The sequence below is a fragment of the Talpa occidentalis genome, unplaced genomic scaffold (genome assembly GCF_014898055.3).
Source record: "Talpa occidentalis isolate TD23 unplaced genomic scaffold, MPIMG_talOcc4v2.1 talOcc4.2, whole genome shotgun sequence".
NCBI lineage: Eukaryota > Metazoa > Chordata > Mammalia > Eulipotyphla > Talpidae > Talpa > Talpa occidentalis.
This window is the reverse complement of record NW_023602073.1, coordinates 16,756,484-16,779,399: the sequence shown is the minus strand read 5'-3', so window position 1 is coordinate 16,779,399 and position 22,916 is coordinate 16,756,484. Positions and strand designations below refer to the sequence as shown.

General features: G+C 46.9%; 1 protein-coding gene across 1 annotated transcript in view; it reads right to left on the bottom strand.

The window, feature by feature from the left end:
• LOC119251746 (golgin subfamily A member 6-like protein 6) overlaps positions 1-20,680 on the bottom strand; it is a 51,625-nt gene extending 30,945 nt beyond the window's left edge. The window contains exons 1-9 of the mRNA XM_054698394.1: positions 20,611-20,680; positions 16,837-16,872; positions 15,050-15,639; positions 14,338-14,433; positions 7,087-7,109; positions 6,901-6,998; positions 4,858-5,261; positions 3,893-3,988; positions 3,137-3,232 (exon numbers count right to left, since the gene is read on the bottom strand). Coding sequence (XP_054554369.1) covers positions 3,137-3,232; positions 3,893-3,988; positions 4,858-5,261; positions 6,901-6,998; positions 7,087-7,109; positions 14,338-14,433; positions 15,050-15,520 — 1,284 coding nt within the window. The 5' untranslated portion in view covers positions 15,521-15,639; positions 16,837-16,872; positions 20,611-20,680. The remainder of the gene's footprint in view (positions 1-3,136; positions 3,233-3,892; positions 3,989-4,857; positions 5,262-6,900; positions 6,999-7,086; positions 7,110-14,337; positions 14,434-15,049; positions 15,640-16,836; positions 16,873-20,610) is intronic.
• Positions 20,681-22,916: the final 2,236 nt, after the last annotated feature.

Sequence of the window (22,916 nt, the reverse complement as noted above, 5' to 3'; positions counted from 1 at the left end):
TTCGACAACTGTATTCTATAGCAAGGGGCATCACGGCAGGAGTGAAAAGGGACTAGACTCTCACCACCCTATGAAAGTCCATATGGACCATGGTAAAGTATGTTGGGGAAATGTCCAAGAGCCAGGGGTCAGCCCAAACTAAAGGCCAAGATGGGAGGACAGGCATGACTGTCAGCTGCCTCTGACTATGAAGAACCAGGTACAGAAGAGAAGACATTTTTAAAGAAGCACAGAGGTGAGACAAGCCTCAGGTGATCTGAAAAGTGGTGACAAAAATAAATGATGATCTTGGTGAATAAGGGGCAGTTACTCCGTCTTGCTCTATTTTCCTTGGACTGGCCTACTGATGACTAGCCTGAGCCAGGACACTTAAACACTTCTAGTGAGATAAAAGAAAACTTAAAGTTATTTTAAAAAAAACAAAAACCCTATAGCATAGATGGCCTTACAAGTGGGACAAGGTCCTAGGAGGCTACAATCAATGTTGGCCTGTATAGCAAACCAAGTTCTGTCCTGGTTGCTCCACTTTATGGTTTTATTTGGGCCTTGCATCCTCAACACCCTCATCAGAATCATCTCTTGTCGCTACACCACCAGCAGACTTGAGATTTTCCTTCAGAAGGAGCCTGATAGGAGGGTTCCTCCATGAATCCTCCAAGACCCATAGATCGCTGCCCTACAGTGGAGCCCTGACTGCTCCCCAACATCACCCATTTTCAGCAGGATGCAGTTACTGATCAATCAACGCCATTTGTCCTAAAAGCAATGAGGGGCTCCATCTGCAGAAACAGTAGCGAGTTCTAGGAAAGTCAGGGTTAAGTAGGCAGCTTGAGGGCAGTGCAGGCCAGGACTTCAGGAGACTTAAAGAGGCTTCTGAGACAAGGACAGTGAATTCTAAGGGCTAACCCACACACACACCAGAGGGGAGGTCAGAAAGTCCAGGAGACGAACAAAAGCAGTACACTGGGCAGTGCCTGGTGACTGACTGTAGTTTCTTTTACACACACTGGAACCCTAAGATAAAACTGTCTTCGAAGGTTGCATGCAGACACCTGAGCACCATAGATATGAAAGAATAAAGTTAAAAAGGGAGAAATGAAGTTGAAAATGTCAGGCTGACTGTGGATGAGCTGAAGTCGGGACAGAGCCTGTAGACTGAGAATTTCAGGGAACAATGGATAATCGCCCTCAAGGCCACACGCACCCTGAGTCACGCATCCCCAGCTGCTGTGTCCCTTGCTTTACTCAGTAAATACTCTGTAACCTAGTTGCTGGGGCTCAGATTGTGGAGAGAGATGTCCTCCAGGCTGCCTCGTGTAAAGCCCACCAGCTTAAATAAAATAAAGAATGTCCCTCCTCCACTGAGTACCGCCTGCTCCCTCACGACAATCTGCCAGAACAGTCAACCTTATGACAACAAGAAACTCTGCTGTGTTACAACATGAATGAGCTGGGAAGACAATATGGTCAGAGACAAAAGGACAGTATTTTCCTGACACAGTCAGATATAAAAGCAGAACGGGGAATGGTGGGACCAGGTGACAGGATTGACACGGGACACTGTTTACTGGGGAGAGTACCAGGTTGGGAGGAGGAACCCGTTGTGCAGATGGAGAGTGGAGATGGGGGCTCCACAGGGTGACGCTGATGCCAGTAATGACAATGTATAAGAAGGGGAACATGGGAAATTTTTTAATTTGTTTATTTTAACACTCTTCTCTACATCCCGATCACACTCACATAGAAAAGTCTGTTCAGCTACACAGATACTCTTCACAGGAGTCCTTTGACTTGGAGGAATGTTTGAAGCTTACTGCTGCTGAATCAACGGGGAGACTGTCATAGTTGTCTTTTTTGGCATCATCTTCACACTGTGGTGCCATCATCTCCACTCTCCATCTGCACAAATAGTTCATCCTTCCCACACGAAACCCACCCACTAAACACCATCACCTTTGTTCCTTCTCCCAGCTGTACCCACCAGGCACAGGGATGTGTAAATCTCCATTCCTGAGGGAGTGTGTGAAGGGAAGGTTTTTGAGGAAAATCACCAAGCAAGGCTGGTTGGTGACTCCCAAGTACTCAGAGGCGAGGTCTGGGTGGCAGACTGTGATCTTAGTTACCAGCAATAAGCATCCACCCAGCCAGAGTCCATTTATTATCCATGAGTTTATATCAGCAGAAAGCAAACCACCATATGGTGGGACTCCCTTTAATTTGGCAGATACAGAACTGTAGTTTCCATGGCTACACCATCAATTCATGCAGTGTGGCAATGACGGAGATATTGTGGTCAAGGTCACTGATCAGGATGAAGACATTTGTGCAGGACGAGGAGTGAGCAGCTCCAACTCTGGACTGATGTGTTTTCCCTTCATGTTTGTAACACTGAGGTTCTTCCCACTACCCAAGATCGGAATATGAGGAAAATGTGTCTCTGCTTTCAGTGTTAACTTTAACATCCACACACACAGGTTTAGTGCACAGGCTGTATTATACCCCTGGTGAGGGAGATTGACTAAATAGCCTGTAGCACTAACTGCCAACTGAGCGACGACCTCAATCTTTCACAAAATGTGGGGTTCTCTTTGTAGGAGAGGGGAGCTATGGAAAGTCCTAGACACCCCCAGTGCACATGAGCTGTAGCAGCTCTGTTCTCATCGCAGCCTCATGAGAGGCAGGAACATGAGCTCACCTGGAGGGGCCCTGTTCTCACTGCACCCAAGGGATGGTGTGTGGAACATGTGGAGGCAGTGTGGGGGGCAAATTCAAACCCTTTTAGTGGTGAATGTGTAAAAATGCCATTTTTATGTTTTAAAGTCATCAAGTTAGTTAACATTTCAGTTCTTGAGTCTGAGGTATTTATAATATGAAACCCAGTTTAGGATGTTCTAGGCAAGAAAGATCAATATTCTGTCTCTATGGGCTGAGGTGCTGGGCATCCTCACCAATCACTACAATAAGTTTGAAATGATACACAGAAATTCTCATAGACATTAGAGACATAAAATAAAGCATGTTGCTTCTTATGCTGTCATCTATTTCTCATGGGCTGCTGAGAATAGAGCATCAAGTATATGCTCTCCCAACCATGCTTCTCTGTATACTTAGGGATGGACAAGAATCAACTTCTTACCTCCCGTTCTTGTCTTTGTTGTCTTGACTTCAACTTCTGACTGTCATCCTGATCGAACAATTCTTTCACTTTTCTCGAAGACTCCTCGTATTTTTCCTGATCAAAAAGAGTGAAGAAAGAGAGCATAGTTAAGATGATATGTTAATCAGATTCTTGAATGGAAATCCCCGCCTTCCAAGACACTAGAATGTAATGAAATAACTTTGAATCCTTACAAGGAGAGGGGCAGCTATGGAAAGTCTCAGACATCCCCAGTGCACATGAGCTGCAGCAGCTCTGTCCTTATCGCCAGCCTCATAAGCGGCAGGAACATGAGCTCACGTGGAGGGACCCTGTTCTCACTGCTTGCCTTTGAATGGTTTGTGGAACCTGGGGGAGGCAGTCTGCCCCCAGGAAACCTTGTATGGTGGTGAATGTGCCAAAGTTTATGTCTGAGGATTTCAAGTCATCGAGTTAGTTAAAATTTCAGTTCTATAATCTGAGGTATTTATAATGTGAAACCCAGTCTAGGATGTTCTATGTAAGAAAGATGAAAATTCTGTCTCTATGTGCAGAGCTGCTGGGGATCCTAACCAATCACTATTAAAAGGCTGAAAAGATAGAGAAATTTCATAGACACTAAGAACATAAATTAAAGCAAATTTTTTGGCTCTCATCTATTTCTTATGGTCTGGTGACAATAAACTATCATGTTTATACTCAGCTCAGCCCCGGCCCCTGTGTATGCTGTAGGATGGGCAAGACTCAACTTCTTACCTCTGGTTCTCTTGTTTCTTCTCTTGATTTCACCTTCTGACTCTTAGACTGGACTAAGAGTTCTATCATTTTTGTCACAGCTTCCCACCGTTTTTCCTGATCAAAATTGGGGGAAGAAAGAAAGCATAGTTAAGATGACAGATTCATCAATTCCTGAGAGGAATCCCTGCCTTCCAGGAGACTAGAATGACATGAAATATCATTGAATCCTTACACTTTCAGTATAAGCGCCCCGAGCACCATGTGCAGTGACACAGGTGACCCCTTATTCCCAGGTCACGTGGCAGGATGGCTGCCATCATGTCTGCTGGAGAATCGGAGGCTGGGGAAGGGGTAACTAACCTGCCCAAGGGCTATGACTATTGGCTTCTTGACCCTCATGTTTTGACCCTCAGGCAGAGCTATATGGACCTCTATAGCCTTGCTACGCAGAACAAGACAGTCACCATCTAAAAGAAGCCTCTGTCTACCTCCTATAGGTGGGAAGTTGTCTGTGTACATCAGGAATCACTTCCAGGAAGCTCCTTAGTTTCACTCCCAAATTGTTGGGCTCCAAACCCACATAAAGAACTCCAAGGAATTTTCTTTTGCTGATTGGTTTAGCTTCCCAGAAAGCAGGAGAAATAAAATCTGGTGGTCTCTGCCTGTTTTGGGAATCTGTCTCATGACCTTGCACATCGTGTTTTCTGTAATGTTACACACATGTGAAGATGAAACAGGGCAGGTGTGTTTGGACAACAGGTGATCACGGCAGGAGTGAACAGGGATAAGACTATCCCCACCTCATAAAAGTCCATATGGTCAAGGGACTATGTTTTGGGGAACTAACATGTACTAATTTTCAGATGCATGAGATGATGAAAGTTTTATTTCTGGGTCACAATCTTGGGTTTTAGCCAAAATAACCATATATCTGGGAGTTCAGCTTTAAGTGGGGGCTGCTGCAGGTCAGGGGCACTACTCACCTCGGAGTCTGGACATGTCTCTTTGACAAGATGGTTGTGTCCACTGTGCTGGGGGGACCGTGCAGAGCCAGTGCACTTGAGCTGCCCAGGGTCCTCACTGACCTGGTGGGGCTGGTCCCCGTCACCCTCACACGGCCCCTCACGCTCCAGCTCCACTTTGGCTTCAATGAGACCTAGTACTGTAAGCAGGTCTCTGTCCATCTCCAAATCTGCCTGACACGAAGGACAGTCCAAGCTCCACGATGATTCCTCTGGTTGCCCCTCAACACTGCCTCCTAAGTACCCGTGGCAGCAGCTGTGCGCGCAGGAGAAGCTCTCAGGATCTGTCATCAGCTCATGGCAGATGGGGCACGTGGCTTCTATCCTCATCCTCTTGGCAGCAGGGTCTGAGGCAATGGCTCCTCCTGGAAAGCTCCAATGGTGGTTAGAGGCAGAGGTAAAGTAGATACAATTCTTCACAGTGAAGGACACACGGGACGTGGGCCTTTGGGACTCCAAAGAAAAGTTTAATTGATTACAGTTTATTTCTACAATTACAGGTAAGAAATCTTAGTAATGAGGGTTTTTAAAAGAAAAAGAATTCTTTAGGGGCAAGACAACCTTATTTCAGAAACGTAATTTCATGTAATGTCTTGTGTAAAAGATAACAGTAGATAAATCAACTCAGTGAAATCTGAACACGAGTTCCATCAATTGCTGCTTTTCCCTTCATGTGTCTTTGTTGGTTCAAAATCAGAGATACTCTAATTTAAATTGCTTGCCGAATTCACTTGTCTGACAGGGGAGAGGAATCACTAACAGGTTCATAATCCCTTATATGAAACCCTTGTGGCAAAATATAAAAATTCAGAATATTTATGAGGTTATGATGGCAACATACAGATCTTCAAAATTATGTGCCCACCCGTACCAGTGTCTGCCATAGCCTTGAATCAATGCATCAACAGTCCTGCAGCAGATAGGACTAATAAAGATGTTAAGTAGAGTCAGATGAGCAAAGGTCAGGGGTGGCACAATGAAGGGTGAGTCCAGGGTGTTGGCATGATCCCTGCCACCTCATTTTCCCAGCCTTTTAAAACTCCTTCCATGTGAGTGTGGGCATAATCTGAGAATTGCCTCTGAGCAATGGCAAACATGATGGGATGCGACCAAGAGGTCATGTTGCCTTACATCAGACCCCATATTATAGTTGATTAATTTAAAGACTCTCTTTCAGCTCACTTTAAAGAAATAACTGGCCATGTGGAAGGCCCATATGTCATTTGATGTGGTGGCTTCCAGAAGCTGAGGCAGCTCTCAGGTGACAGAATCAGGCCTAACACCTAGACCCACAAAAAAAGGATTTCTACCAACAACTGGAAGAAGATGGGGAGAGGATTAATACCCACAGGAATCAGCAAATGACACGCGGCCGAGCCAGCACCGTAACTGCCCTAAGTGACCCCACCTGAGTTGTGCCCAGAGTTTCCACACACGATTCTCTCAGAAAATGTGAGTATTTAGCTCCAAGCCACCAAAGTGTTTTACAGCAACATATAACCGAATAAGCCAGCAAATAATTTCTGGACAGGACTAATTTAGCAGATAAATGAGTTAGGGGAAATCATTTAGCTTTTTAGTGCCTTTGAACTCTGTAATTGTGGATGAGGGATTGGAAAATGTCATTTGTGTCAAGGTCCTAGAACTATTTGCATCATATACCTTTAGGTATTGTTCCCAGACTTACTGAAATATTAAGTGTAAACTTTATGGCCCAGTTACTGTACTAAGCTCCTTACAAAGGTTGATGCACTTAATTCTTTCGACAACCTGTAAAAGGGAAACTGGAATCAAGGAATTGATTCACTTGGGGGACACATCTAACCAATGGGCGAGCAGGCATCTGAAGAGTCTCCAGAGGTCCCCAGTATCCTGTGTCCCTGAGGAAGCTCTGGAGCATCCTGAAATCTCTACTAGAAGAACAACTACACACCCTGTCTGCCTGTCAGCCTGCCCAGGGTAGTTTATAAACATTGTCACTAAAGAATTGTTGATGTTCCATACCTTCGTCGGTCTTTAATTTTTTCCTCTCCTCACAGTGGAGCTCAGAATCATTGCAGTCAGTGTGAGGTTCCAAAGACACGGACTCTGGGACTGAACTCCTAGACTCAGAAGGGGATGGATTAAGAAGAGGAGTACATAAGCTCTATGTACTCAGACCCCTTCCCTCCAAATAAGGACAGCACTTACCTGGTCAAGGTGTCTTTCACGACCTGCAGAGACACAAGGAAAAATGATGAGTTAGGGAATCCCCATGTTTCATGGGGCTTGGCATGAGGGGTGTCTCTGTAAACCCTTGATCCAACAAGGAAAGCAGTGAGTCCTACCCGGATAACAATGGACGCCCAGGTCTGATGAGTCCCATCCCCACCCCCGAGGGCCCAGAGCACGGCAGCAAATTGATCCTGCCAGAGCCTAATAACCTGCTCACTGTGACTGTGATCACAGCAGTGTGTGGGCTGCTCGAGGTGGAGGCTGGAATATCCTGTTCTGCGATATGTTCTTTCAGGGAACTACCTGGTTTAGATGAGTCTATGTTAAATCACTTACACACAGGCCTTTCCTTAGTGAAGAATCCACACACAGCCCATGAGAATGAGCCACTATGTTTGGTGGCAGGATGCCCATACAGGTGGGGCAAGGCAGGTGACACTGAAACATTTTAGTGAGACTGAGTGGCTTTTAAAATAAACAGCTCCCAGAATTAATGTTTCTGGGGTGGATCCCTCATGCCTCAGAAAAAGGTCCAGGGAGGCTTCTTGGAGCATGTGAGCTATCCACAAACAAGGGAGGAAGTTCTCAAACATGTGGCTGCCCAACAACGGGTGTTTGCACCAGTCACCTTGTGGAGTCTCTCAGGAGAGAGTTTGACAGTCAGCGTTCTGCACACATGGGGCTGAGATGAATGCTTATTGTGAAAAAAGAAAATTGTTCTCTTTTAAAACATGTGTTTCCATCTAAGTCATCTAGTTTAAAGAGAGTATAGTATCATGGCTATTCCAATGTCTTACTGAAAACGAGGATGTCATTATCCTAAATGAAAGTAAAGTGAGATGTCCGTTTCAAAGAAAAAAAAATGTGTTAAATATCATTGTAAAGGTCTGAAAGAGTGATATTCGAAAATGTAAGAAGATGAAAGCAATTGTTAAAAGTCTAAAAGATAGTGAGAGTGTTTAAAGAAAGCAAAGCAAGTGTTAAAAAAAGTAAGAAAGCAAAGACAGTGTTTAGGTTTGAGAGAGAGATCGTAGGGAAAACAAATTTTATCTGCTTCAAAAGACTCACTACAAACTGTAAAAGGACAAGTGATTCTAGTAGTTTCTTTCATTAGCTCCAGAGATTGAGCCTCGCCTGAGACCTACACTGACAGGGAAGAGACCAGTCAGCTTGAGGAAAAAAAGAGAAAAAATGGGAGAAGGACAAGAGAAGGGCCCAGTACAGGGCAGTTGGCTCTGCCAGCCCCCTGCCACCTCAGACTCTCCCGAGCCCCCGTCGTTCCAGGAATTCGGGACCTCAACCCGTACAAGGGCTGCCAACCTGCTTCTACTGCCAGCAGCCGGGAAACCTGTAGGATAAATGATTTTCAGGCTTTTTTACCCTCTGCCATTAGGGGTGCCCTGCTTGATGGGGGCATCTGCATTTTGTTACATTGTTATGTTTAGTTGTGTTGTTTACTCTTGTGGTCCATGGCTGGGGTACTGATACATTCGCCAAGAGAAGCAGAGGCAGGAGAAAGAACAGGAGAGAGAAGGGGAGGAAGAGCTCCAGAGAGCCCAGAATGAAGATTTGCCAGGGGCTGGGAGGACTTCTGGCCTCCTGGCACCCCTGGCACGCCTGCCGGCAATGTATGTGGCTACTGTACTATATGTAAAAGCTCAATAAAAGCCTGAGAAATCCACCGGGGGCTCCAGGACTCTCCTTTACCCAGTTGGCTCCAATCACAGAAAACCTACTCTGTGCCATCCTGGCACTACACTTGGCATAGTCAGCAGGATGATTTGAGGCAGACGGGTGTGGAGCCCTCTGAAGAACTCAGGAGGGACTGAGAAGTAGCAGACCATGAGCCTGTGACAACGCTCGAGGTAACCAATGACCAGGAGCTACGGGAGGAGCTAAAGATGCTGCAGGAGCACAGGAGGTGGACAAGGTCCAAAAGCTGTGGGACAAGACCTCGAGTGGAGGAGGAGACAGCCCAAGAAGACCAGCCCAAGACCCCTAGGCAGCAGAATCGTCAGAGAAGAAAGGACGATGATTGGGAGCTCACCAGTGCTGACACAGGGAACAATGGATGGACTTAGACTGACAATCCCGCCAGAAGGCAGAGGAACTTGAGCAGTTTAATGTTATGTTTTGGGGACCCTGGGGGAGGATAGTATTGTTTGTACACCCCAGGAGATGGGAATCTGGGGGTGGCCAGTGGGCCTCAGTGGCCAAAAGCAGCCAGGCAGACAATATATATAAAAAAGCTAACTTAGAAAGGCAAAAGCTGGTGCTGAGATTGGGAAGTCCTGAGCGGCTGTTAAGCAGCCTAAATATGTTAAATAAGGCCGGTGAGTCTCTTAAAATCACCTGTGGGTGATGCCCTGTTCATTTTCGAGTAAGGGTGATGAGCTGAGGAATTTGCCCATGGGGGGCGGGTGGAGAATGTGGCTTTTAGTGGAGCCCACATCTGACGAGGGGATCCAAGAGAGGCCACATTTGGAGCTTGATCCTCAGATCCCCGACCATGTGCAGGTGCACAGGGTTGGCCTGAGTGCAAGGGTCTGCGTGTCGCGTCGGTGGCTAGGAAAGCGGAGTGTTGGAGTGACCGCAGACAGAAAACCCTGAGGATTGGGCGATTACCCCCAAAGACAGAATCACCAATCCTAGAGGAGTACATCCTGGGGATGGATGTGGTGTGTGGTTTGTGGCCGAGACTACAGCCAGAGAAGGCCAGGGAGCCTAATGGCTCCTGGTGTGTGACCGGAGATGCCTGAGTGGTTCCCCCCTTGTATGAGCAGTGTCTTCGGGCATAGAAGTGGTGGATCATCTGCTGGTGCCAATAATTGTCTTTTGCCACTAGGTTGGTGCCTTGCCTGGACTTATTTGTGTTCTGTTGTTCAGTTGTATTCTATTTTCTGTTCTGGGCCATGGCTGCAGTGTTTATATTTGCTTAGGGAAAATTGTATATAACGTATATGTAGACTGTATGGCAGAAAACCCTGAGGGGTAGACTGTAGGGTAACAGATTTTCAGGCTTTTCTGCTCTCCAACATCAGGATTGTCCTGCCTGATGGGGGTGCCTACATTTTGTTATATAGTTATATTTAGTTGTGCTGTTTACTCTTGTAGGCCAAGGCTGCAGTATTGATATATTCACCAAGAGAAGGCGGGGAGGGGCAGAAGAGGGAGAAAGAAGGCCAGAGAGCCCAGAGTGAAGACTCACAGGTCACATGGAGGCCTTCTGGCCTCCTGGCCCCCTGGCTGCTGGGCACTCCTACCTGCTGTGTACCTGGTTTCTGCACTACATGTAAAAGCTCAATAAAAACTGAGAAAGCCACCGAGGGCTCTAGGATTCAACTTTACCCGGTCTGCTCCATCATAGAAAACCTGCTCTGTGCCATCCTGGCACTACTATACCTCAGTGACAAGTGTCTGAAGAAACCACCCCCACACTGTGTCCTCAGTGCCACTGCACAGGCACTGCAAGAGGCACTGAGAGAGACAGGCGGCAACCCAAGCCACAGGCCAAATGGGAGGACAGGCTTGACCATCAGCCGCCTCTGACTATGAAACCAGCTACAGGAGAAGACAACGTTTTCTAAAGAAGCCCAGAGGTGAGACAAACCTCGGGTGACCTTAAAAGTGGCAAATAAAAGAAAATCACCATCTTGGAGAATCAGGGAACACTTACTCTGCCTTGCTCCATTTTTCTTAACTGGCCTACTGATGACTAGCCTGAGCCAGGACACTTTCACACTTCTAGTAAGATAAAAGAAAACTTGAAGTTATTAAAAAATATCTGTATTACAGATGGCTGTAACAGGCGGGACAAGGGCCTAGTAGGCATCAATCAATCTTTGCCTCTACAGGAACCAACTTCTGTTCTGGTTGCTATTCTTGCTGGTTCCCTTACTAATTTTCTTTATGATGTTCTTGTTTGGGCCTTGCATCCTCAACACCCTCATCAGAATCATCTCCTCTCCCCGCAAAGCCAGCAGACGTCAGATGGTCCTTCAGACGGAGCCTGATAAAATACCTCCGCTGTCCTTCCTCCCAGGGCCCTTAGATCACTGCCCTGCAGTGGAGCCCTGACTGCTCGCCCGCGTCACCCATTTTCAGCAGGAAGCAGTGACTGGTCAGATCGATGCCCTCTGTCCTAACAGCAGTGAGGGGCTCCGTCCGTACAAGGGGTACTGAGTCCCAGGGCATGTTACGGTTAAGTAGGCAGCTTCAGGGACAGTGCAGGCAGGGACTTCAGGAGAGTAAATGAGGTTTCTGAGGCAAGGACAGTAAATTCTAAGTGCTAACCAACACATACACCAGAGGGGAGGTCAAAAAATACAGGAGGACGAAACAAAAACAGTACACTGGGCAGTGCCTGGTGACTGACTGTAGTTTCTCTTCCACAAACTGGAACCCGAAAAAAAAAAAACTGTGTTGGAAGGCTGCACTCTGAGATCTGTGCACCATAGATATGATAGAATAAAAATTAAATGGGGGAAATGAAGTGGAAAATGTCAGGCTGACTGTGGATGAGCTGAAGTCGGGACAGAGCCTGTAGACTGAGCATTTCAGGGAACAACGGACAAGCGCCCTCAAGGCCACACGCGCCCGGAGTCACACATCCCCAGCTGCTGTGTCCCTTGCTTTACTCCATAAATACTCTGTAGCCTAGTTGCTGGGGCTCAGATTGTGGAGAGAGATCTCCTGCAGGCTGCGGGTGTGAAGCCGCCAGTGTAAATAAGAGCTTCCCTCCTCTTCTCTGAGTGCTCCTGCTCCCTCATCACAATCTGCCAGAACATTTCAACCTTTAAAAAAAGGTATATTATTCACCTATCAAAAGGATAAATCATGCCATTTGCAGCAACGTGGATGGAACTAAAATGAATTATGCTCAGTGAAATAAGCCAGAAGGAAGAGAAAAATATCAGATGGTTTCAGATACAGCAGGAAGATAAGGAAACCAAATAAGACATCAGTGTAAAAAAATAATAACAGTACAAAATACAACAAAACAAAAACAGACAATTATAAACCAGAGACATCCTGCAGGGGAGGAGGCGGGAGAGGGATCAGAGGGAGGGAGGGAGTAGCAGGGGACTGAGGTGATGGTGCCTGGGGGACATTGGGGAAGGAAACTCTATGGGGACTACACCTGAGGGGGTGGGGGGAAGCAAACATTGTTTCAAATTGATGAACAATGATGTAAAAAAAAATTTTAAAAGTTAAAAAAAAAGGGAAACTCTTCTGTGTTACAGCATGGATGAGCCTGGGAGATACTATGGTCAGAGACAAAAGGATATATTTTCATGACCTAGTAGGATTTAAAAACACAATATGATTTTTACTTTATTATAATTAGTCTTTTTTCCTGGTCCCTTATTTGGGTTTTCTAAATTCCTGCTATGAGTGAGACCAGTAAAAATCAAAATCAGTAAGCAACTATAAAGCAGAGACACACTACGGGGGGAGGGCAGAGGAGGAGGGAGTAGGATCAAAACATGGGGGGTGGGAATTGTATGGGCATTATAACCAGGATGAAAATGCATACATTGTACACAAATGAAAAATGATGCAAAAATATATGAAATTAATATAATAATATTTATAATAATAAAATGAAAACAGAACGTGGGATGGGGGGACCAGGTGACAGGAGGGACCCGGGCACACTGTTTACTGGGGAGAGTTCCAGGTTGGGAGGAGGAACCCGTTGTGCAGATGGAGAGTGGAGATGGGGCTCCACAGTGTGACGCTGATGCCAGTAAAGACATCGTGTAAGATGATGAGAATAGTAAATTTTGTCATATGTTTCATTTAATATTCCTGACCTCTGCCCCCAAAAACACACACGCATAAATGTAAATGCAGCTACCAAGACCCTGAGCCATGAGCCATCTGAAGTGGAAGAATGTCCAACGTACACTGCTGCTGAGTCAACTTGGAGGCTGTCAGAATTCTCTTTATAGGCATCATCATTATAAGTGGTGCCCCCAGCTCTACTCTCCATCTGCACAAATAGTTCATCCTTCTGACACAAAACCACCCGCTAAACACCATCGCTTTTGTTCTTTCTCCCACTGGTCCTCACCAAGTACAGGGATACGTAAATCTCCATTCCTGAAGGAGTGTGTGAAAGGAAGGCTTTTGAGGCACATCACCAAGCAAGGCTGGTAGGTGACTCCCCTGTACTCAGAGGGGAGGTCTGGGTCCCAGAATATGATCATAGTTTCCAGCAATAAGCATCTCCCAGCCAGAGTCATTTACATCTGTGAGTTTAGACCAGCAGAAGCAAAAACATCCATCTGGTGGAACTTGCTTTAATTTGGCAGATACAGAACTGCAGTTTCCATGGTTACACTATCAGCTCATGAGGTGTGGCTGTGACTGAGATACTTTGGTCAAGGTCACTGATCAGGATGAATTGGAACCTTTGTGGAGGAGGAGAGAACAGCTCCAACACTGGCCTTGAGGTAGTTTCCCTTCATGTTGGTAACAATGGAGATTCTTCCCACTACCCAAAATGAGGGACGTGTGACTGTCCTTTGAGTGTGAACTTTAACACCCACACACAAGGGATTAGTGCAGAGGCTGGAAGACACCCCTGAGAGAGGCAGGATGACTAAATAGTCTGGAGCACTAACTGCCAACTGAGGGGTGACCTCTATCTTTCCCTGAAGGCTGGTTTCTCTTCCCAGGAGAGGGGCAGCGATGGAAAGTCTCAGAGAGCCCCAGGGCACATGAGCTGCAGCAGCTCTGTCCTCAACGCCAGCCTCATGAGTTGCAGAAACATGAGTTCACCTGGAGGGACCCTGTTCTCACTGCTCATGAAGAATGGTTGTGGAACATGGGGAGGCAGTTTGGGGTGCAAATGCAAACCCTGTACAGTGGTGAATATGTCAAAGTGCTATGTTTGAGGTCTTCAAGTGCTGAAGTTAGTTAATATTTCAATTCTTGAAACAGAGAGATCTATAATGTGAAACCCAGTCTAGGATGTTCTATGCAAGAAAGATCAAAATTCTATCTCTACAGGCTGAGTTGCTGGGCATCCTAACCAATTACTATTATAAGGTTGAAAAGATACAAAGAAATTTTCATAGAAACTAGGGACGTAAAAATAAAGCATCTTTCTTTGGCTGTCATCTGTTTCTCATGGGCTGGTGAGAAGAAGCCAGTAAGTTTATGTTCTGCCCAACCATGCACTCCATGTATGCTCTAGGATGGAAAGACTCAACTTCTTACCTCCAGTTCTCTTGTTTGTTTGCTTGACACCAACTTCTCAATCTTAGACTGGTCTAACAGTTCTCTTAATTTTTTCCTGGATTCCAGGAGTTTTTCCTGATCAAAATTGGGTGAAGAAAGAAAGCATAGTTAAGATGACAGAGTCATCAGGCTCCTAAGAGGAATCCCTACCTTCCAAGAGACTAGAATGACATGAAATATTGTTGAATCCTTACACTTTCAGTATAAGCACCCTGAGAACTATGTGCAGTGATACAAGTGACCCCTTAATCCCAGGGCACATGGCAGGATGGCTGCCATCATGTCTGCTGTAGAATTGGAGGTTAGTGAAGGGGTAACTAACCTATCCAACATGACTATTGGCTTCTGAAGCCTCACCTGCTGACCCTCAGGCAGAGCTATATGGACCTCTACAGCCTCCCAGGAAAAGCTGCACACAGAACAAGACAGTAACCTTAAGAGAAGCCTTTCTCCACCTCCTATAAATGGAAAGTTGTCTGTGTCCATAGGGACGAGATTCTCCCCATCCTATGAAAATCCATATGAACGGTGGGAATTTGTTTTGGGGAACTAACATGAAGTAATTCTCTGAAGAAGAGATGATGGAAGTTATATTTCCAGATCACCATCTTGGGTTTCTGCCTAAATAAACTTAGATCTGGGAGCTCTGCCTCGGATCACGTGCCACTGCAGGAGTCCGGCCCTCACTCACCTTGGAGCGCAGACACAAATCTTCGGCAAGGACATGGTTGTGTCCGCTGTGCTGGGGAGATTGTGCACAGCCACTGCAGATGAGCTGCCCGGTGTCCTCACAGAAGAGGCGGAGCTTCTCTTTGTGTTCCTCACACAGTCTCTCACCCTCTAACTTCCTGTGGCCTGCACTGATGTATTCACCTAAATGCTTGATAACTTCCCTGAGCAATGATGCCTGAATCAAACGATAGTTGGAGGCCCATCTCCATCTTGGTCTGCTCTTCCCTGTTTGCTCAGCTGACGTCCCTGGTTGATTTGATGTCCCTGGTTGTTCCCCTGATGTCACTTGTTGCTCCTCAATGCTGCCCTCTATGCACCTCTGGCAAAAGCTGTGCCTGCAGTTGAACTTCACAGGCTCCATTGTCAGCTGCTGGCAGATGGGGCATGTGGCTTCCTCCCTCTTCCTCTTGTTAGTTGGGGCTGAGGCCATGGCTCTTCCTGAAAAGCTCAAGTTGAGGTGAGAGGCAGAGATTAAGTAGACACAATTCTTCACAGGGAAGGACACGCAGGTGACCTGGGCCTTTGTGCCTCACAAGTCTGGATATCTGTCTGGAAAAGAAAACTGGGGATTTGGAAGATGCTCACCATGTGCATGTGTTGTACAAAACAGTGATTCCTGTCACATCTGGCCACTAAAATACAAGATACTGAAGAGTGATAGCATTTAAATTTCAGCTTCTCAGCCCCATTACTGTGTGTCACTGGCTTCATGTCAGCCCGGGGACGTGGCTCCATCACACCCAGACACACCAAGTCCCCTCACTGCAGAGACTCTCCTTGGGGAGAAGCTAAGAGAGACAGAGAAGAGAGGAGAATCCTCACAGAATTTGCAGCCGGGGAGAGAGAAATCTCAGTGAGGGGGAGTGAGACTCTTTCCTACTGGATTGAATGTCCAGAGAATCAGTGCCCAGAACCGCTTCTCTGTGAGCAGTAGGGCCACTTAGGATGGGGTCTGTGAGGGATTCCAGTGAGACAAAATATATCTGACCCTACTGACCTCCACATTCCGGGGTCTCCTGCCCCAACTCACACACCCAGAGGACAAAATAAACAGTTTTATGAACGGGATAATAATAAATCAACAAGACAGTGAGAAGCTTTTTGTCCTTCTGTCATTTTTAGTGATGGAGAGAAAGAGAACTGGAAAGGGCTGGAAGACGAGGTGGTGCTGGGAGCCGAGCTCCAGGACACCCAGGAGACACCTGTCCCTTCGAACCATACTTGTCCCCAGAGCAAATCCCTGAGGAGGGGAATCCAGGGTTGGCTCCACCCAGGTGTGGGGGGTGTGAAGCAGTGGGGAGGACAGGTCTGGTGGGGACACTAGGGACTGGACCCCCTAGATTCTCACAACCCTCATCTGAGAGCCAGACAGGGGAGGAGGAACGGGAGCCAAGGGGCCTCCTCCCCCAGCCCCTGCTCAGGGAACCTAGTGTGCCCCCCTCCCTGCTGTGGGCTGTGGGGAGACAGTGGAAATGGGGAAACTTCAGCAAGCTGTTCTGTGAAGTGACAGTGCTCTGAATGAAACACTGGAATTCAACTAAATTACTGATCAGGCTCCGCCCCTCAAAGATCAGGAGGACCCTCTGTCTCCACAGAGAATTTCTCCTTGAGACTTTGATCCTTGGCAGGTTAATCCCCACCCCCCACCCCAAATATGTCAGCCTTCTTTCGCTGCCAAGGGTCACTGCACTCCTGCACAGAAGCTCCCTCCTCTGAGCCCAGGCTGAGGTGGTGGTCTCCACTCACCTTATGACTTGGCTCTTCTGAGGTGGGGCCTTTGGTCTGTCAAAGAGAGAGAGAGACAAGGGGAAGCCATTAAAAGCAGGTCCTGAATGCTTTCAGAGTCCACAGCCACCCTCACTGCTTCCCATAAAACATACACACACACACACACACACACACACACACACACACACACACAGAGGCATGTTAGCAGTTCTTTTGAAAATGTTGGCCTGTATTTGGTCACTCCCTTCACCACTCAGCACAGTCCAAATTCACTGCAAGCCCCTCTACACTGCGATTTCTGGCAGTTAAAATGAAGAAGTTAACTTGGACTGTAAAACTCAGAAATGAAAATAACATAGGGATCAAACTCTTTTTTTTTTTTTAAAGATTTTTTTTTATTTATTTATACAAGCACTGGGTACAGTCAGAAGCGCGGGAGGGTGAAAGAATTCACCAGAACCAGAGCGGGGAGCAGAGCAGGCAGAAGGACCGAAGTACACTGCTGAGGGGAGCAGCGGGCGGCAGGAGAGGTCAGCGCGCCATGTGGGACCCTCCTCCGGTGGCCGGGGAGCAGCCGGGGATTGAACCGGCACTGCAGAGGCTGCGGGCAGCTTTGCAACCCAGCACTCAACCACTGCGCCACCAGGGAGGCCCAGGTCAAACTCTTGATATTAGGAGTAATCTTGTGGCTTTGCTGTGTGTTTGGTACTCAGCTTGTCTCAAGAGGAAGTAGGACACAGTAGAAATAATACTCTTCATTTGTAGCAATAGAAAAATTTGACTATATAGTGAGCAATAAACTTCTCTCACAAAATGTAGAGATTTAAGTGAACAGTCCAGTGGACTGTTTGAAATAAATGAAATTGACCAAATACTTGTTTATAAATTGCAGGTTCATACTGTGAGGTTGACGATACTTCCCTAAGCATCCTACAGACTCAGGGCACTCCCTATAAATACAAGCTGTGGTCCTTTTTTGCTGTTGTTGTTACTTTGGTGTTTTATTTTGTTTTTGTCTTTTTAACATCAGCCAATTCATTCAAAAATTCATCGGAAAATCAAGGAATCCAAGATAGCCAGAATAATCTTGACGAAGATCAACCTTGCAGGAATCACAGCTTGCAATTTCAAAAGTATACGACTATGATGGTCAAGACTATTAAAACATATTAGCATAATGACAGACATATAGAACAATGAAATACAATAGTCTAGAAATAAACCCATACATTTATACTCAATAAATTTTCACAGGTGTCATGACAATCCAATGTGCAAGGAAGAATCCTGTTATCAAATGATTGTGGGGAAGGTATATTCCCACCACAAAAGAATGCATTTGAATTCCTGCCTCAAATCGCATACAAAACTTAATCAAAATATATAAAGTTCTAAATGTAAAAACTGAAATGATTAAAACCTTCTGTAAAACTTCAGGGACAAATGTGTGTTTCTTACCTTGGACTAGTTAATGGATGACATCAAAGACCAACAATGACAGAAAAAAAAAAGATAGATGGGGAGACAGCAGATTCTCGAACTTACAGTACTCTGTCAGGAATGTGAAAACAACTCAGAGGATGACAGACAATTTTTGAAAACCATGTATCTGATAAGGGACTTACCTAGAATTATCACTAGTATCTAGTGAGTTCCTACAAACCAAATACAGAGACGAAGAACCCAACTTAAAAGAGGCCATGGATCTGAATAGACATTATCCCAAAAAAGATATAAAATGGACAATAAACACATGGAAAAGTGCTGATGTCACCAGTCATTAAAAAATGAAAAACAAAACCACAACAGGATAGCACTTAACAGTCATAAGACAGGTAAGCTTAAAAATACCCGCAATGACAAGTAGAGAAATGGGAAACACATACATGGCCAGTGGAGATTAAAATGGTGCAGCTTCTTTGGGAAACAGATAGACAGTTCCTTTAGAAGTTGAAGAGTGACCACATGATTCAGCAAGTCTACTCCTAAGTATATATCCCACACTTGATCTTAACCAAAATGCTGAGAAGTGATCTCCTAATATATTCCAAAATGGAAACATACTCCATAAAACCTCATATGTAACTGTTCACAGTGGCATTATTTCAATTAGCCCCAAAGTGGAAACCCAAATGTTCATCCAGTGATGAATTGGCACATACAATGTGTGAAATTCACACAGGGAAGAGCACTTCTTATAATTTCAAATCTATATGGCTATATTGATCCATAAAAGTGTAAAAAATATCAATTCATGCTCCAACATTGATGAATCCTCAGAACACTGTATTAATGGACAGAAGCCAGACACAGATGTCACGTGTTGATGATTTTTGTTAACTGCCCAAAACAGGCAAATTTACAGAGAGAAGACAGGTGAGTCCCAGGGGGAGTACGAAAGTAGGGGGAGGGGAGTTACTGCTTTAGGATATGAGGCCTGTGTGTGAGGAGATGAAAATGTTTTGAAATTTAAATAGTGGTAATTGTTGTACAGATTTGTGAATACACTGTAACTTTACACTGGGACACTTTGTAGAAGTAGATTTTATATTCCACAAAATAGATCTTGACACAAAATTTAGTTCCTTGGACAAAGTATCCATATATGCAGAGAAAGGAGACTTATAATAAACCGAAGAATCAATCAATTAATCAATCAACTGGATTGATACAGTTGTTATAAACAGAAAAAAACACCTTTAGGTGGTTATTTTATAAGTTCCAAAGTTACACAGATACCTAAAATTAATATAAAAGATCCTAGAGGGCCTCCCTGGTGGCAAGGTTTTAATACACAATCTATGAAGCTATCCACAGCCACTGCAGCAACGCCCAGGGAGCTACCCACATGGCGCAGCAGACCTCTCCTGAGTCGCGCGCTGCTCCCCTCAGCAGTGTATTTCAGTCAGTCTGCCTGTTCTGTTCCCCACTCTGTCTCTGGTGGATCCTCTCACCCCCCACCTCTGGCCTGTGCCCCTGTTCTTGCATGCATAAATAAATAAATCTTTAAAAAACTTTTTATAAAACCGAGAAACAAAAATGAAGTAGAAGGCACAGCAACAGAAACTCTAGAAAATGAAAGTGAAAGAAAATAAAAATCCAACAATGACCAAGGTATTTGTGAGCTCTGCAACTACAACTGGCCTTGTGTACAGGAGGAGGAACAGGGGAAGGAGCAGAAAGAACATGAGGAGAAATAATAGCTGGAAACATGTTAAAGCTTTCCTGGAAACTACCCGGGGCTCCCCCAGGGGAAAGAGTGACCAGGGGTGGGTCCACCCCTGGCCCAAGTGACTCATGGAGAGAATGAAGTTTTATTTACAAAGGTAGTTAGAGAAGGGGAGACAGGGTGGGGGGGAGGGGCCCAGGGAGGAGGGGAGAGAGCCAAGGGGGGGAAAGGAGGGGGGCAAGGGGGAGGGGCTTGAGGGAGAGCAGATGGCATAAGTGGAAGGGGAGAGGAGGGAAGGGGAGAGCGAGGGGGAGGGGTGGAGGTGAGAGCAGAGGGGGACAGGGCAGGTGTTGGGGGATGGAGGAGGGAGGGGGAGGGAAAGTGGAAAGCAGGACAGGGAGAGGGAGCTGGAGGGCAGGAGGAGAGAGGAAGGGGAGCAGGAGGGGGAGAGGGACTGGGAGGAGAAGGGAGAGGGAGGGAGAGTGTGGGGGAGGGGAAGGGGCATAGGGAGGCAGAGGGAGGGGCAAGGAAGGGGCAAGGAAGGGTGAGGAAGGGATAGGGAGGAGGAGGGAGCGGGCTCTACCCACACCTGGGCACACACTCTCCCTCCCGCCCACAGGTACCTGGCAGGGGCAGAAGCGGCATCTCCAGGGCTGGAGCCCACAGTCCCCCAGAGCACAGGCCACCCGGAAGTTCCCGCAGGGCCTGCTGGGAGCGGTGACTCAGGCCGGAAGGGGGGGCACAAGGGGCAGGACAAGACTTGGGGTTCAACTGCACCCCATTGGGGTGAAGCACATCTCCACTTCCTGGCGCTGCCGGCCCCGCCCTTGTCTGGAGACTCCCCTGTATCAACCCCGACCCTCCTAGTCCTCATCAGCCCCTCCCGGAGCAGGGCTGTGCTGGAGGCCGAGGGGCATCCTGAGTTTAACTTCTCAGAAGCATCTGAGCTAAAAGGGAAATGTTCACTTTTTTTTTTTTTAATTGACGGGTGAACACGCAGGTTTGCATCACGCTACTTTTTCATCTTCCACCAGCATCACCACAGTCACTGCAGAGGAAGCTGCGGGGGGAGGGGGGGTTCTCTGGCTCAGCACCAGCCTGGCCCCCAGGACCCCGATTCTGTCTCCCCCTCCTCTGCTCCCCAGGCAGACCCGCCCCACCCCACAAGGACACCCTCATTCCCTTCTCTTCACTCCCCCAGTCAGACTGGGTGTCTCCCTTTTCCAGACCCACCTCCGGGGGCTGCAGGGTGGGGGCGGGGCCAGCGGGGCTGGGGCGGGGTCAGCACTGGGGCGGGGCTCCTGGTAAGGGGGTATAGGCTTGGGAGGGGGCAGTTGGGAGGTGAGGATGGGGGGGAGGTGGGGAGGAAAGAGCCCCCAGTAGGCGCTCCCTGGAGCTTTCCTTTCCCATAGATGCTGGCAGGGCCCTTGCTTGTTCTCCTCCCTCTGCGTGTTGTGGGGACTGGAAAGCGCAGCCCCCCTGTTTAAGCAGCCCCTGCTTCTGTGCTCCCTCATTAGCAGGTCACACATGTGAAAGTGCTTTGCATCTTTATATGCATAACACCTGCAAAACCCTGTTTTTGTGCTCTTTGCCTCAGGCTTTGTGCCTGAGCACTTCTCACAACAACCTGGGAGTAGAGCCCCAGAATCACATGGAGGAAACCGAGGCCTGGATGGATGGTGTCACTTGTCCACTTTAAAGAAAATCAAATCAGACATAAATCAGGCTCTGCATTGGAGGGTAGAAAAATTTATTTTTAGCTCCATCTACAATCTTTATCAGACCCAGCGTGTCCATCTCACTACAACAGGCACTCAGAGTAGTAGCGTCATGTAAAAACAACCAGCCCCACACATTCCCACCATCCTCTGAGAGTTCAGGTCTGGAAGAGAAGTAGGAGAAGGTGGCTGAAACACAAGGTTGCAGGAAGGAGCAGTCTGAAAACTGAAGTCCCTGCCTGTGGACAGGAGTGAGTCATAATAAAGAGAGGGAGGAATTAATCAAATATTACCAGGACTGACACACCTGCTCGAATGAGTAGAAAAGGACTGAGGCAGTTTTATACCTGCATTCCGTGTTCACAAGTCACACACACCAACAGGATTTTTTTTCGAAGATTTTACTTATTTATGTTTATGTAGAAGAACTGGGGTGTAGGTCAGAGGCGCTGGAGCTGAGAGGATTCACCAGAGACAGAGCAGGGAGCAGAATAGGCAGGTTTACTGAATGACACTGCTGACGGGAGCAGAGGGCAACACAGGATCTGCTGTGCCATGTGGGTTAAATCCCTGGGGATTGAACTCAAAACATCAAGGTGGTTCTTCATGGTGGAAGCATTGAGACTTAACCCCAGGCCACAAGGGCGGTGCTAAGAAGATTTTAAAAGACCCAAATTAAACTTCCACAAAAGGAAACTAGGGCATATGACAGAAAGGTGCGTGATGGCATCAGTGACTGATTAGACACTGCAGTAGAATCAATTAGGAACTGGAAGACACAGGACTAAAAACTATAGAAAATGAAACCCAGACACAGAAGGAAAACACAACAATGAGCAGACGTCGGTGAGCTGTGCCCCTGGCCTTGGGTACCCAGAGTAAGCTTGGGCAAGGAGCAGAAAGGACTTATGAAGAAATAACAGCTGAACATGTTTACATTGGGTGAAAACTAGAAACCTGCTAATCCATGCATCTCAAGGATCCCATGTCAGAGTGTGGCTGCACTGAGGGGGTGCGGCTTCTGGATCAGAGAGTGTATCTGCAGGTTTGGCAACCGTGACTGTTTGCAGTTCTCATCAGAAATCTGTCAGAGGAGCGCCAGTGACTGCAGACCAGGGCCACAGGTGGGAGGGGTAGGGGGTTCTCTGGCTCAGCATCAGCCTGGTCCCCAGACTGGAGACTTCCTGCCATCCCCCACTCCCCATAGCACC